This window comes from Carassius gibelio, chromosome A7 (assembly GCF_023724105.1).
Source record: "Carassius gibelio isolate Cgi1373 ecotype wild population from Czech Republic chromosome A7, carGib1.2-hapl.c, whole genome shotgun sequence".
NCBI classification, from domain to species: Eukaryota; Metazoa; Chordata; class Actinopteri; order Cypriniformes; family Cyprinidae; genus Carassius; species Carassius gibelio.
This window is the reverse complement of record NC_068377.1, coordinates 12,665,722-12,681,692: the sequence shown is the minus strand read 5'-3', so window position 1 is coordinate 12,681,692 and position 15,971 is coordinate 12,665,722. Positions and strand designations below refer to the sequence as shown.

The window sequence follows — 15,971 nt, the reverse complement described above, 5'->3', positions numbered from 1 at the left end:
GATTAATTATTTTGTATAGTATTTTAAAATGTAATGCCAGTACGCCATATTAAGTTAATTGCCTGCGAGCTTCTCCTCCTGTTTGTACGGTAATGCGACAGAGAGACGATGGTTATGACGCAATCGTTAGCCTATTTTTTACAAAAACTGTTTATACGGGGCCATAATGTAACATAGAAGGTAATGGAGCCCTTTATACATTGTCGTGTATCTTTAGAAATAAATAATGGACAAACGGAGTCTTTAAACGCCTCAGATGTAAAGTTATTCGCTGTCAAAGTGACGCCAAAATGAATGGGAGTCAATGGGAATGCTAAGGCAAGTGAAGTTCTGCTAAAAGATGGCAGCCCCCACCCGACTTCAACTTCCGGTCGAGTTCCTTGCCCCCTGGTGTCAGTCTGCTTCACGCTGAATCACACATGCGCAGTATCATCAGCTCCCCGGTTCTCGAATCGGACGCGTCTCACAGAAACGGTTCTTGACTCCAGAACGAGTCCGTCTTTTGTTCGTTATCTGGCTCGACTTAGTGCTCATCTTCAGTTCTCTCTTCACAGCAGTTCAGTCAATGTACTGTTTGAGTACATGAATTACTCCGGGATATTAGTTTGTTTGAACTCAGAGGGAGTGTCAGCCACGTTAAAAAAGTTAACAGCTTAAGTCATTTGTGGATTAATGCGTATTGGAGACGCGAACCGTTTAAAAAATGATTCCGTTCGATTTGGTGAACTGGTTCAAAAAGATCCGGTTACATCGAATGATTCGTTCACCATGGGTAAATGATGAAACAGGCACTGAGGTCAGATGCTCTAATTTCCAGACACATAAAATTATATTTAAATCCACATTATGATCTTTGTAAAATTTGTAAAAACAGAACTATCTATGCGAGTAACGGAATACAAGTAAAGGAATAAAAGTAAAAACTGTAATCCATTATAGTTACATAATAAAAAAAAAACAGGTGAATATTGCAGCAATATTACAGCAAAATGCTTTAAAAAAAAAAAAAAAAAAACAGGTGAGATTTGTGGCAATTTTACCGCAATATCTTTTCAAAATGTATAATCTTATGTTCTGAGAGTGGTGATGGTACCACAGAGAGGCACAAAATCCCTTTCCAGAACTATTTCGTTCACCGTTCCCTTCTGATGGAATGATCTTCCTACCCTCACCCTGAATGCTGAATCCCTCAAAGTAACAGATTAAATCTCATCTCTTCTGTCAACATTTGACTGTATCCTAATAATAAGAATAAAACTTTGCTTTCACTTTTCCTTTATCACTCCTTGTTCTAGCTTGTGCTAATCTGAAGGATGTCTGAAATTTTGTATTACAAGCACTTCCTTTTATTTGCCTCTTTATGATGAATCACTTGTTGTATTCATCAATTGTAAGTTGCTTTGGTTAAAAGCGTCAAAAAAACGCAAATGCAAACAACTGAAATGTCCTGATATTATACCAGATTTCCACCTTTATATAAAACAGCTAGGTCAAAAAAAAAACTGAGCCTAATCATTTGGGCTGACTTTAATGTATGGGAGCATCTGAACAAAAGGATATACGGTGGTTTTCATTTATAGATTTTATTAATAGTTTTAGCAGTGGAACAGCTTAACAAATAATTGCTCGAGCTATCTGTAATAAATCAAAACAAAACATAGGAGTAGATATTCAAGCATTTTGTGTTTTGAACCATACAATGAGGTTAAAGAATATCAGCTTTCACTCTTATTATTTTTGCCATATGTAACACTGGGTAGTGAAATGTAATTTTCTGACCAGCATCTTTCTGAACTACCGTTCAAGTGTTAAAGGTAAGATCAGGAAAACGACTGTGATACTAAGAAATTTCAACCACACTGCAGTTCATATTCCACACAGCTACCAGCTGGCATTCTATATTGAATGCACATATGGAAAAAATACACACCTTCATAAAGCATTTGAATATAAAACATCGGGACACAGCTTTAACGGTACAGCAACTGAGAACATCTCAGTCAAAACACCAGAACGGTTGCAATAAATGTTATGTTTTCTCTAAAACATGAATCTTTTTTTAATGATGGGATTGATCCTTGAAATTTTTTTTTTGTAAAAAGAAAAAAAAATGTCTGTACATAAATTTCAGAATTAATCTGTTTATGTCATCACTATTTTCTCATAATAAGTGTATAAACCAGCATCAATAATCAGTATCGTTACATATCAATACAAATATGTAACCATCCGTCAACCTTGAGTCAAATAATAACAACAGACAATGAGATGGACTGACATTATAAGCACTACATTTTGATATGATCAGGCTTCTCAAATTTTATTAAAGTCAAGGCACCTTTTAAAAAATGGACAAGGGTGCACAAATTAGAGGGACGTAAACACAAAATTCATTCAGCAAAAAATATTTTCCAACAAGTCCTCATTTTTCAACTAGCCAATGAAATATACCCATTCAGGATTTACAAATAAAGAGACAAAAATTACTCTGATAAAATATATTTTGGTAACATTTGGAGGAATGTGGCTCACCACTCTCCTACATGATAAGGATAATTAGAAACAATTTTCAAATTGTTTATCCCTTAGAATAGATTAGGTAATAAAAATTTTACATATAACATATACAGTATTCAAAGCTCATGCAAGCACAGTCTGCAAAAGATCAAAGCAAACTATTATTGATACTCTTTTGGACACTTACATCTCAGTAAAAACAGAAAGTCAACCGTTACATGTCCGGAAGATACATGTTGGTGGTCTGTGACAATTTAATAATGTACATTCAAGGAATCTATCCTTCAAGAAAAGCACACTCAGAGTAGTGCAGGAAAGACATCTAAACTTTAAAGATGAATGTGGTCTGGGCTTCACTTTGTATGAAACAGTCTTGTCATTCCCTCTGCGTTTCTATTTGCCGTAGAACTTCTTGTTGAGCAGGAAAACCAGGAGGTTAACATTTACAGTAGCTCGATCGAACAGCTTCATCACTGCCACCCCCTCGTACTGCAACTGGAGCAGGTCCTGTTATTAAACACAATACAAAATTACAGACAGAGTTCGGACTACATGAGACTAAAAATATAATAATAAAAAAAAGAGAAGAGAAGAACTTTTTACCTGGTATTCTAACAATAACGTCTCCAAATGGACTCCCATAAGCTTAGCTTTCACCTCAAACACGCCTACAACCTCAGATGGTGAGATCTCGAAAATGACATTCTTATACCTGTAAAAAATAGTAAACAAGCATATTATTACAGGACAACAAGAGGAAATGTAGATAAAGAAACAGCAAGACATGAAAACACAAGCAGAAGCTGAAACGCACTGATTTGGCTGCAGATCCTCGATGTCAATGAGCACTCCCTTCTCGTGCAGACGGGCTGCGGTGTACTTCTGCGATACCTGCTTACTCTTCTTCGCCTTATTGTCTCCAGGTTTCTTAGAAACTCTGTGTGTGAAGCGATCACATTTTCCATAAGCTCAATGACAATTATCCAATCAGAGATAATGACATGAACTAAACTGGACCGTAGATACTCACTTGCCCTTGCTGGCTAAATTGTCCATGCAGGTCTTGATGTATTGATTGTAGTAGTCAATCTGCACATTGTAGAAATTGGTCTTGGAGTTCAGGGCTGCATTGGTCTGCTGAAGCTTCACCAATTCTGCCTTTCGCCTCTGACGGTATCGCCTCTGGTTCCGGATGTCCTACAAACGTCAAAGAATAAATCAAGACGCTTTCATCTAAAATGAAATGGCGCATCTGAAATCCAGGGGGGTCAGAAATTAATCTGACGGTTGTTTGTTCAAAATGCCTGCTTTCCTCTTCTACATCACATAGGCTACACACACACACACACAAGGCCGATGAGAGAGAGAATAAAGTCAACAGTTGTGAAACTCCAAGGCTGTCAAGGATCGAATGAAGTGATTATTTTCTCTTCAATACAGGTGCCAATGTATTTTTAGATGAGTCCGCTATGTTAGCAATAATAACAACATTACCTGCTTGAAGGAAAGGGTTGCCAGGTGTTCATAAACCACACCCAAGTGCTACTCAAAACTAGCTCAAAACGTTTCAAAGGGGGTCCTCTGGTAAGAATCACATTCCGGGGGATAAATACACATTATTGGGGTCGCTTTAACCCATGGCAACAGTGATAAAGTGGCCCAATTCCACAGGAAACCCGTGGACTTGGCAATACTGTGATGGATGGTAATGTCTACAACGGACACAAGTACTTTTAAGTTGTCTAATTCGGCACAGTCTACCTGCTGTACTAACAATAGCAAGCCTCTGTGTATAAATATCCTTACAAGGACTGTATTATTTGTGATCTTTTTCAAAAATTGCTCATGAGAATTTTTTTGTTTATTGCCCCCCTCCTTCGAAATGTACACCCCTGCATAGGAAAGGTACCTTAGAAATGTCATTGATCAGATCCTGGTATTTCTTCTCAGGGTGAACTTTGCCCAACTCTCCTAGCCTTTGCAAGTTGCTCTTGATTTTGTCCTTCTTGCCTTGTAAGGTAAGGCTGTCATCCACAACTGGTTTGGCTTGCTTCATCTTCTCCGGGGTCTTAGCATCACGAATGGCCCGTCGCTGCATGGCACGTTGGTAATCGGCTTCCTATTCCAAAGAAAAATGCTGATTTGAAAACGCAAAACTCTGATTTGATGAAGTTTATATATATATATATATCTTGAAGTTTTTCATTTGTAAATTCTGCAATTAAAGTACCTGTTCTTGTGTAGCAACCGTCTCCAGAATCTCAGTGAGTGTCTCTCCTGGCTGAAACCTGATCACATCTACTATGAGCCTCTTGGTGCTAAATGAGAAAAATCCATGTTAATTACTTGGCAAATTAAAATATTAATTCTAAAACCTAGTGACCTACAAAAGGCAGCAACTGTTTCCCGTACAACAGACTTAAATTACAGCCGATTGGCGAGCTAACATTTCTAACAATTCAGTCTAAAGCGACCTCTTCACAATCTTCGATACCAAAACAAATACGAACAAATACCAAACAACAGACTGAAGTCATTAATTTCCAATGTAGAGTAGTACAGAAGCTGCATGAAGTCCCGACTATATGTCTATACAGAAATTTTAAGATCCAATTTACGCTTTGGACGCATTGAAATATGATTTGTTATGTGATTCTTTTAAAATGGGCAGTTATGGATATTTATGTCCAAAATAATTATTTGTAATTTATAATTTACATTGATTAGACCTAGAAAACCTGCTTCTTAAGACATACTGGTGGTTATTTGTTTTGTGGGAATATATTCATGCATTCATGATACACAAATTTTTGCAACCCTTGAAAACTCCGTCCAACTTCCAGTGAAGGGTGAAAATCATATTCAAATATTAGAATCAGGGGAAGGGTTTGCATTAGTGGATTATCTTCTCTGGGAAGAAAACGTACTACCAGAGAATTTGGTACCTCACTAGGTTTTATAACAGAAGAATTCGAGTAAAGCATTGTCCTTACTTGAGGAGGAGGGTCTTGGCATCCATTTCAACATTGGCCTCATCAGGAACATCAAATTTGTTGGTGAGGGTGAGAGAGACTTCGGTCTTACCCATCATTTCCTTATTAGGATCATCAGCGGGGAGTGGGCTCTCACCTGCGAGGGAACGACAGTCGATCACTCTGACTCTGCAGGACCTCGGCGTCCTGAGACATTGAAGCTTATCTCAGAGACTCACCTATTAGAGACTCAATGGTGGGCACCTCTCCCAGGTCATCTAGCAGCTCATGAATAGGATCATTGTGGTCTGGTGCGATGGCATCCTGGTGATCTAGCAAGAGCTAAAGAAGATACCACAATATATTCAGTTCTTAAAACCAACTATACTCAATTTTGTTGGTATAAAAAGTCTACTTTCTATTGTAATTAGTGTAGCGATGCTTGAAGCACCACTTGTACAGAAGTCACGTTCAAACCGATCAGCTTTCTGCTGCTCCACGTACTGAATTTTTGACACCAACTTAACACCAAATGTATTTATTTTTCCACACCTTAAGTTTCAAATAGTTACCGTGTGAGTGTTGATGATCTCCCCAATGGAAATGTAGATCACAGGCTTGGTCAAGGTGACCAGGTCAGAGTACTGATCCACATTGAACTTGTCTTCCAAAGAGGGGGCGTCACAAGCAGACAAAAAGAAACGTCTGGGAGATAGAAAATTTCTTGCATCAGTACGGAAATAAAGAAACAAACAGAAGCACTTTGATGACACTTGTACCTAAATTTCTGGTAGGAGTTAGAGAGGTATTCATTGATGGGGTTCAGATGGGCGTTGTCTCCGAGGAACATCTTGTTGGAGGCTGCGTGCTGCAACATTTTGGCGATTGATCCCAGGTTTCGCCTCTGTTCGTTGGTCAGCTGTCCTCCAGCCGATAGATCGATGATGTCAAAGGCATCAGGAGCCACAATGGCAGGGTTCATGTAGCGGTAGTACAGCAGGTTGCCCACAATCTTAAAAGATAATAAGGATGAGTTTACCCTCCTTCTTTTAAGCAAACACAACATCGGTGCAATTTTTTTATTATACATGTTTCTATCTTTGTGCAACTAAAGATCCTCTGCTTCTACAAAGGGGTAAACCAAATTACTGACAGAAAGAGAAGCAGCAAGGCAAGAATATGAAAGACGTGGCTCACCTGTGCAGGGTGCTCATCAAAAATCTCTTGAAAAGGGTATAAGCAAGGGCCAAGAGGACAGCTGGAGCCAGGCCATAGAGAACGAGAGAGACAGAGCATATGTAGGACAGATAGAAAGAAAGACAGAGAAGAGGAATCTCTTTCCAGAAGAAAAGGAAAGAAATGTAAACCACATTTATTATTCAAAATGAGAGAAATGCTCAGGAATCAGCAAACTGTTCCACAGTGGGACAGAACTGATATGGAGGAGCAGTGGGTGCCAGTTTAATGAAGAGGTAATCAGTGTTCAAGACATCTAAATAAAGGCTGTCTTGGTTTTGAGACTAAAGGGTACAATTACATCAGCCAAGCGCTGCACGGGAATAACACAAACCTTCAAAAGCTCATCCTCTGTGGCATCAGGGAACCTTTCGTTAAGTGTGTCCTTCAGCGTCTTGGCAATGAACCGCATGCCATATCTACAGGGAAAACACAAAGGATTCTTAGTTCTTCTGTTTGAATGTTGCTGAAGTTTAAGTAGCCCTTATTTCAAAATGTGTAGTGAATGTAAGCAATCGGTCAGTAACACGCAATAACATGATAATAGTCCTTGGATCATTCAACGTTTTGATGAGTTTGCATACAGAAAATAAGTTTTTTGTGCTCTGATGGATTCAGTGAATTATTTATTTGACTGATATATGAGGAGTCAATGAGTTATTAAAAAACTGAGTCATAAAGTCATTCACTATATGTTATTTCTTGGTCTAATCAGTTGAAGAAATGGTCATATAAAAATGGTGTCATTTTATTTTAACTTCGTCAAACCTCAATAAAATAAAAGCAGCAGCAATGTAATGCTGATTTGTACAAGAGCATGAACAAAGAAACGGCTCATGTAACAGACACGTATTTAAATATTCAAATTCGGGCTTGCTGAAAGTCATTTTCATATATTCAAGAACAATTGATTGTAGGCGCATCTAGAAATAGATGACATGGAATTTGTTGATCTATGAGGGAAATCCATGTGGCGGGATTTTATCAACTCACGGGATTTTATCCACAGAAACAATTATGGCCGAGAGGAATTTGTCTGTGACCGTCCTCATGTTCTTGATGGAGGCTTCCAGGCGGGTTCGAACTTCCTCGTGACTCATTGCCTGTTCTGGAGTCACATCATACGGCAATTTACTGCAAAACAGAATTACACGGTCATTGCAGCATTAGGTAGCGGGTCAGCTAGCATTACATTTCAATTGTGCATCTGGCTTTATTAATTTTCACTATATACACGTCTTAAAAATTATATTTATTATTAATATTCCCCTAGGGGGCCTCAGCTAAAAAATAAAAAATGCTAAAAAACACACTGAATTAAGACTGAAATCATATTTCTTTATATTTTCCTACATAAATGCTGTTTTTATTGAAGAACATTCAGTTCTGGAATATAAAACACCACAAAAAAATTATAATAATAATCAAAAACAGGTAAATAATATAATACATTAAATTAATTAACCAGATTAATTACTTGGAAAAATATCAATAAAAGTTTGAAAACAGGCAGGTTTGTCATAATTACAGAATAAAATATCTTGCCGTTTATTGAGGGGGAGAATAAAGTGTTAGGCAGTGGTGGCCCTTCATCTCAAAAAGGTTAAAAAACACACCTGGCCTCTCCAGTTTGACTCTCCATCTGGTTCACCCAGCTCTTGTATATGTCGACTGGGTCAGTTTTAATGTTGAGGGTCTTGTCATCCATGATTTCTTTCACGACCGGAGCCAGGATCTGCCGGAGTGCGTTCTGACCTCGGGCTCCTCTGTTAAAGCTCACCACCATCTTAATGACCGTTGGGTTTCCTGTGACGATCTCCTGGATGTGGTCCACTTTTGATCTGCATTTACATTTCAAGAAACACATCACTGAGAGATCGTGCAATGCATGCAATGCAAATGCAGCTTGATAAATAGAGTATAACATTTATGGTATATCATGAAGTTCCTACTTGATCTCCTCCTGCAGGGCCGTTTTGAAAAGATTGAGCAAGAGGTACTCTTCACGCTGATTAGAAGCGTAGTTGTACAATGTGAAAATGACAGAATCCATGAACTTGGTGGACTTGTTCTGTGGCATCTGAAAGATCAGCTTGGCCAGGTAGGTTGGATTTGTCTGAGAAGAAATAAAATGAACAGAGAGGGGAATTAACAGGACTGTAGTGACACTGATTTTCAAACAATTCTTGGGCAAGAGTTGATGAGTTTTACCTGTAAGAGGTAAAAGAGGAACTGATATGCCTCTAGCTTCTCCCTCTTCTCTTTACTAAGTGCCTTCAGGCCTCCTTTCTGCTTGTTCATCATCATGAGGTTGGACAGCTCGCCCTTGTTCTTCTTGGTGAGCTTCTTGCTGTGAGAGACCACCTCCTGAAGGGTGATCTTGTTTTTCACCAGCAGGCCGATCTTGATGTCCATCAGATTAAGGTCGTTCTCCAGCTGCTGGTTGGAGCGGATGTTGGTGATCACCTCTTCTCTTAGCCGCATCAGATCCAGCTCTTCCTGGAAGTCCTGATCGCTGTGATCCAGCAGGTGGACAAACTTACGAACAACTCCCATTGGAGGATCATCTGCATTGACTGTTGAAGACAGTGGCATTCAGTGCTAGTGTACTCCTATACTAATAGGAGGAAACAGTTTGAAGGTATATACTTATATATTAAAATTTGCTTTTTTATTATTCTGGGAAAACTGAACAAAAACACTGATGACTCATCCTGTACTCTAATTCTGGTCCAATTAAATCTTCTATAAAGTGTCCCTCCCCATAAGGGTAAAGTTCACCCTAAAAAAATTGTGATTTACTCCCCCTTATGTTGTTCCACACCTGAATAACATTCTTTCTTCTGCAGAACATAAAAGAAGATATTTTGAAGAATGTTGGAAACCAAACAGTTGGCTTGCATTGTACGGGAAACATCAAATCTTCCACAGAAGAAAGTAAGTCATAATGGTTTGGAGTGACATGAATGGCAGTAAATGATGGCGATCAAACCATTTTTAATGGTGTTTTCATATTTTAACAGTACACAGAAACCACAATTACATGGCTTCAAAAGAAAAAAACAAGTTATCTATATGGATATTAGAGGCATGCTCTAAGTGATAGCATGTGAAACAGAATTTGAAGGAAGTACATGAAATGCTTACTGAGTGTTTTGTAGTCATCTCTTGCTTTGTTGGCTCGAATAAAAGCCTGAATTTTCACCACATCATTAATCTGCAATGAGAAAGATGGATGGAGAACATTAAAGACTGACCACTGAGCAGTTCGAAATCAGATGAACTGTTATTATTACTACCATAAAAATATACAAGCCCTTTGATTTTGACTTGAAACTCACATGGTCTTTGAAGTACTGCAGACGGTCTCTGTATTTTTTGCGAGCTTGGTGCATCCTGACCATTGACTGAATCTACAGAGAAAAAAAAAAAAAGATATATTTTTATTCAAATTCAGATTTTATAATTAATCCTGATAATTAGGTGTTACACCACTTATGGTTCTGCCACGCAGTGTATAGAACAGCGAGTATATTCCAGACATTTCATCAGAATCTGAAAATCTGGTGAAATAAACGTGTGGAGTCTGCTGCTGCTCATCATCATCTTACCTTGACAGCATCATCAGCGTGATCCTTCAGGTACTGCTTCCTGTCTTTGTACTTCTTTTTGTCCTTGTAGCCTCTCCAGTGGGCCTATAAAGCAAACAGAACCAGACGTGACGACCAACAGTGATGTTATTTTTGTTAGCGTTTACATGAACGCCTTCCAGTCTTGTTTGGCACTAAGTGAAGGAAGCAATAGGAGATTGACCTGTATGCATGTGACGGACGGCTCCTGAGACTTCAAGAACGCAAGACGATCTTTCATTCCACGTCGCACCATAAAACCACGGCACCGGGCCTGCAGCTTGGCGATCAGACTCTCATTGGCCAACCACAGCTGCTCCCGGTTATATGCTGTAGTTACTCCTGACACAACAGACTACAGAAGACACAGACAGTAAGTACTCATGGAAAAATCTATTAATAAATATAATAAATCACAATAGGGTGTCATATATATGATGTATTATATACATTGTAAAAATAGAAGATATACCTGTATTTCCTCCTTGTTGAGCTCAGTGTTGTTTGGAATAAAGTCTGCAGGCTCTTCCCAGCTGCCTTGTCCAGTCTTGAGGTTATAGTAGTAGTTGTGTCCTCCCTTCACCCAATGTTTCATCCATTCACTGCCATTATACCCTACCAAAAACCTCTATTACTCTCTGCATCACAAGTGTAAATGTGACACCACCAAACAGTTGAAAACAGATTCTTCAATTGAGAACTTGAGCAGAAAAAAAGCAATTGTACTTGTTTAAATGTAAATATTACTATAGATTTTTGTACCAAACATCAAAGGATCAACACGGGAACCCGTCTCACCTTCCTTTTTCTTGTCCTCTTTAATTCGAAACAGGTCGTCCTGGTAGGTCTGAGCACATTCAGATGTGACTCCGTACAGACCACCGGCAGGTGAACGCAGAGCTGCCAGCGTCTGAGACGAGTCCTTGTTATCCACAGCCTCATTGATGGACTGGATCGCCTGAGAGACTGAGGATGGAAAAGAAGATCACTCTTTAGAAAAACTAAGATGATTCAAAAGAAAAGAAGATACAGACTAAATGAGTAAATACTGTACACACACAGAAGGAAATAAGTTCTGAGTTTAATAGGAAGTAAGATTTAAAGAAGTATTTTTTACACTGCAGAGCATCCTCCGAGTCTTTGTTGGCTCTTAAGATCGCATCCTGGATCTCATCTAACCAAAGTACTGCAGAAGGATCTCCACATTCCTGTAAAGACAAGCAAAAAAAAACATGTCAATTACCAACGAGTAACCTTTTCAAAGAATTAGGATGTGTTCTGAGCTCTATAGACAAATCATACTTTGAGGACAATTCGTTTCCATTTTTTTCATGTCTTTTGCAATAATTGTAATGGCTAAATAAGCATTTTAAAGACTGGATTTATAATAAATAATTTCTAGCTTAAGAAGTACTTTACTTTTGAAATTGCAAATTAAGGTCTATGGGAATGTTTAAAGACGAAGCTCTGTGCCACCAAACGAAATAGCAGAAAATAACCAGGTTTTTAAAACATTCAAGCAATTCGAACTAGATTTCATTCTGTTTTTGATTAGGAATAACACTCGGACACTAGATGTCAGTCAAACCTGAGATTATTACAGACATTAAACAGTCCAACCTGTTGATGGTTAAAACATTTTTCTAATGGAATTAAAGTTACTCACCCTCATGTTCCAAACCTGTATGCCTTACTTTCGTCCCAGGATCACAAAAAGCAAAAAAATAAATACAAAAATTGTATATTTTGTATACAATAAGAGTCAATGTTTTTTTTTTTTTTTTTTTTACATATTTTGTTTTCCACAGAGGAAAGTTTGGAACATGTGGGTGGGTAAATATTGACATTTTGGAATCAACTGTCACTTTAATTCTATTAAAAACACATCAAGGTCATTTATTAGTTACAACAAATGCTATATGCACTGGAAGGGACAGTGTTTCATTATTCAACAACATAACTGCCAAAATTATATAAACAATCTCGCACTGCCTTTCAAGATAATAGCACAGTTTCCTTCCGGAAGTGCTGCAGAGAGCCATAAACAAGATCAAGCTGAATGACTTGTGCAGATCATGTTCTTTGGCGCTATAAAATCTACACTTTTCAATTAACCGCATCTGCTTCTATCATCATTCGCTTGGCATCTTGGATACAAACATCACAACCCCCACCAGGTGGAGCAGTTGCCCTCTCTCGTAGCAGTCTTTGACCGCATGCTGAGCTCAGTTTCCGGAGCACGATTCGCAGCTCTCTGATTTGCTGAGTACAGTGCAGCGGCCCTCGATGCAATCTCCCCGCCTTTCTTGCAAAACGTACAGAAGCAGCGCCATGCACCAAACCTGAGGGTGTGGCGAACTGTGCGACAGACAGAGGAAAACGTTGTTCCTTCAGGCTTGACAGGTCTCCGCTTCACTGCGTTACATTTTATCGGCTGCATAAAACTAACGCCTGCTGGATTAGAGCGCAAACAGTACTTAATGTGTCCCAGTGGTGTGTAGTAGACATGATCAGGATCTGAATACGTGAATAAAGTCTGCCAACTGTGACTGAGGAAGTGAAAAAGGGTGTGGTGTAATGTCCGAGATTACATTACCAACTCTTCTGGGAGGGTTTACACTGAATGATAAAAGAGGAACGACTTCTGTCAATTCCAGCTAAACTTTGGGGATGATCATCGTGAAAAATGCCTACTGAAGTAATTCAGCACAGGATGTAATAATGTAAACCGTGATGTACTTCTAAAAAGCATTTGGATAATAGAGGCATAACGTAAGTTTTTGTGTATCTACAAATATTCTAAATATTCTCCAAATTAATAAATCATTAACATATAATAAAAATGTGTGTATGTGTGTTGCATTTCACACCACTGTATGTCAACTAACTTCCTGAAAGTATTTCATGTCAACGGCTCATCAGTACAATTTTAACTATTCATATTTGACTCATTTCAAGAGTTTTGAGGCTTACATCTTTCTCAAAAATAGTGCTTACTGAAGTCGATTAAACAGAAACCTCTCGAATCGTCACTGTCAGGTCACAAATCACTCCACCTTTTGAGATTTTTGTTAAAGTCGGACCTTTTTGTGTCTCAGTTGAGCGGATCTGGTTTCATCTGTGCTTTCCATGCACAGTGACCCAAGCTAGTGTCAGCCTGGAGGAGTGACCTCAGCACGAAAAACCCTTTCCTGAACTACGCCAGCTAACAGGAGCAGACTTCTGCCCTTTTAAGGCAGAGAAAAATTCATAGGTCTTGTTATTTCCGATGCTTGTGCAAATCATGGCAAAAGGAAACACCGTTTTTCCAGCCATTTTTTTTTTTTAGGTAGCATGGGTTCAGCATAAACTTTGACTGCCATTATGAGCTCAAGAGACAAAAATTGCTATTCATGTGATCCTCTATTAAAAGTGGTTAGCGACAAAGTGTAAATATCACGTATTAAACTCAAGATCTGTTTACAAATAGGGGAATCAAACAGATGCAGATTTAAGATTAGGCTTTCCGTAACGCCTCTGAACGAGTACTCTGGGTACTTTATCTAGAGCGGTCATGGTTAAAAAAAAAAAAAAAAGAGCTCTTGGCCTCAGAGACTTCAGATCAGCTCTGAACCACACTGGCACACTGCTGTGGTAAGCCAAGGCCTTCTCGATGCCCATTCACCTGCATCCTTGAGGTTTCAATTTCACATCCACAGGAAACACGTGGGGCACGGCCTAAAACTGACTTAGAGACATTACTGAAATATGCTACACTTGAACCTACTTTAGCTCTACAATGAGCCACAGATAAGGAACAAAGTGTCCTTTAATCATATACAAAGCTGGTGTGTATGATACCCAAGGTGTGTGAGATCAATTGAATCTAATGATGTTTGCACATACTATAGTCATTTGAAAACAAAAAAGGGCTTTCTAATGAAAAGATGATGTTTATCAGACTGGAATCATGAGACGTTATAGAAAGAGATACTCACAGGATGCATGTTTAGAGACAGAGGCTATCAGAAATTGCAATAAATATTCTGTTTCAGAGTGAAGCACAGCACTGCGTTCTTTTACACAAGAGCAACTCACGATCCAGAGATTTCAGTTAAAAGCGTAATGATTTTGTGTCTGAAAATGATGAAATTAAGGCAACCACAGACCACAGATGTTAGTACTGTAAAATAAAAAGTATATTATATTATTTCATCCTAATACTCAGTTTTTTTATGTATTTTTTTTAAATCTAATAACAATAGCACACCAAACATGGTGCTTTTTTAAAATAACAATTACAATTTTTATCAGAAAAATCACAATTCATTCAGAGCTCCGACCTCCCTTGATAAAGGGTTACATACCCTCATCAGGTCGCAATGCTATTGTGTTTTCAGAGATTGAAACAATCTCCCATTAGTGTTTGAACGGAGAATGAATGAAAGAAATTCAGAAAACTAGACAAAAACCAGAATCAGATATGAGAGGATGAAAGCTCTGGGAGTGGCCCAACGGGCTGAACACTTCGAAATCAGTATTAAACAGTTGATATTTTTTACAGTTGCATGTACAGTTATTGTTATAGGTTTGTATAGGTATACATACGTGGGCCTTCTCTCTCCTTGCCTCCTGCAGTATATCATAGTAATGCTGAGCCAAAGATGGATCTATGTCTGTTAGCTTGGCGGCTGGGTTCTGTAAAGAAGCCATTGTCTTCTGTAGACCACTTTCATCCAGAGCCTCGTTGATCAGACCAATAGCGGCAATCCCTGAAGTCACAAGAGGACACGTACACGGTTCATAGTAGGAAACAATCTGAATTTGATCCAGCCATAATGAGGATGAATATCATGCTCACTTTCATGTTCTTCTTGAATAGTATTGTTGACCTGGTCCACACAGGCCTGGATGTCATTCCAGGTGAGAAAGTCACTACCCTCCTCCCGCGCAGCTGCCTTCAGATGCATCAACTCATCGATATATCTGCAGGGAAACGACAAACAGTGGCTAAAACAGGAGCCAATTCAGCGTCAACATTCACAACCTATTCTACGTCTGTATTTTGGCATTTTTCTAAGCAAAATAAAAGGTAAAGTTGGACGAGACCTGGTTTTATCAGTCAGAAATTGATTTGATTATGAAAAGTGGCTTTTGCATACAAGAATAGAGCCAGACTAGAATGAGAGTTATAGGTAAAGTAATGCTTAAATAGCTATTTGGCTTAGAGTTGACAATCCAATGGCCCATGTGGCATGTGACTTTCAGCTGCTAGGAAAGTCATTTCAGAAAGTGAGCAAGGTGTTGTATTTTGATGAAAGCTTAAGATTATTTTTCTTTTAGAATAACGTGCACTGATAAATCATGCAAGATAAGACCAGGAATGTGTCTGGAAGTCTCACCTCTGGGCGAACTCGTCCTCTACGTTGCTGAGGCCGGTGAGGTTACTGCTGAGCCGTTTCCACACTGCTGCCCTGTCCCCTACATCCAGCGCCTCGTTTATCAGCACCACCGAGGACAGCATCTCCACAGCAACCAGCAGCTCGGGGTGTGACAAAGAGCCCTGTGCAGTCAAGCCAAGCACAAAAATCACTCAGACTAAAGCAAACGGTTACAGGTCATCTACTTATGTAAACTG

General features: G+C 38.9%; 1 protein-coding gene across 1 annotated transcript in view; it reads right to left on the bottom strand.

Annotated features, from left to right (window-relative positions):
* Positions 1-1,567: 1,567 nt before the first annotated feature.
* Positions 1,568-15,971, bottom strand: part of LOC128017762 (ras GTPase-activating-like protein IQGAP1) — a 39,611-nt gene continuing 25,207 nt past the window's right edge. The window contains exons 13-37 of the mRNA XM_052603268.1: positions 15,736-15,896; positions 15,195-15,319; positions 14,942-15,105; positions 11,472-11,562; positions 11,153-11,320; positions 10,827-10,969; positions 10,539-10,709; positions 10,337-10,420; positions 10,067-10,138; positions 9,873-9,942; positions 8,937-9,301; positions 8,678-8,841; positions 8,342-8,566; positions 7,719-7,859; positions 7,060-7,144; positions 6,269-6,501; positions 6,062-6,194; positions 5,729-5,831; positions 5,511-5,646; positions 4,748-4,835; positions 4,427-4,636; positions 3,548-3,714; positions 3,332-3,454; positions 3,121-3,229; positions 1,568-3,024 (exon numbers count right to left, since the gene is read on the bottom strand). Of these exons, the coding sequence (XP_052459228.1) occupies positions 2,911-3,024; positions 3,121-3,229; positions 3,332-3,454; positions 3,548-3,714; positions 4,427-4,636; positions 4,748-4,835; positions 5,511-5,646; positions 5,729-5,831; positions 6,062-6,194; positions 6,269-6,501; positions 7,060-7,144; positions 7,719-7,859; positions 8,342-8,566; positions 8,678-8,841; positions 8,937-9,301; positions 9,873-9,942; positions 10,067-10,138; positions 10,337-10,420; positions 10,539-10,709; positions 10,827-10,969; positions 11,153-11,320; positions 11,472-11,562; positions 14,942-15,105; positions 15,195-15,319; positions 15,736-15,896 (3,645 nt within the window). The 3' untranslated portion in view covers positions 1,568-2,910. The remainder of the gene's footprint in view (positions 3,025-3,120; positions 3,230-3,331; positions 3,455-3,547; positions 3,715-4,426; positions 4,637-4,747; positions 4,836-5,510; positions 5,647-5,728; positions 5,832-6,061; positions 6,195-6,268; positions 6,502-7,059; positions 7,145-7,718; positions 7,860-8,341; positions 8,567-8,677; positions 8,842-8,936; positions 9,302-9,872; positions 9,943-10,066; positions 10,139-10,336; positions 10,421-10,538; positions 10,710-10,826; positions 10,970-11,152; positions 11,321-11,471; positions 11,563-14,941; positions 15,106-15,194; positions 15,320-15,735; positions 15,897-15,971) is intronic.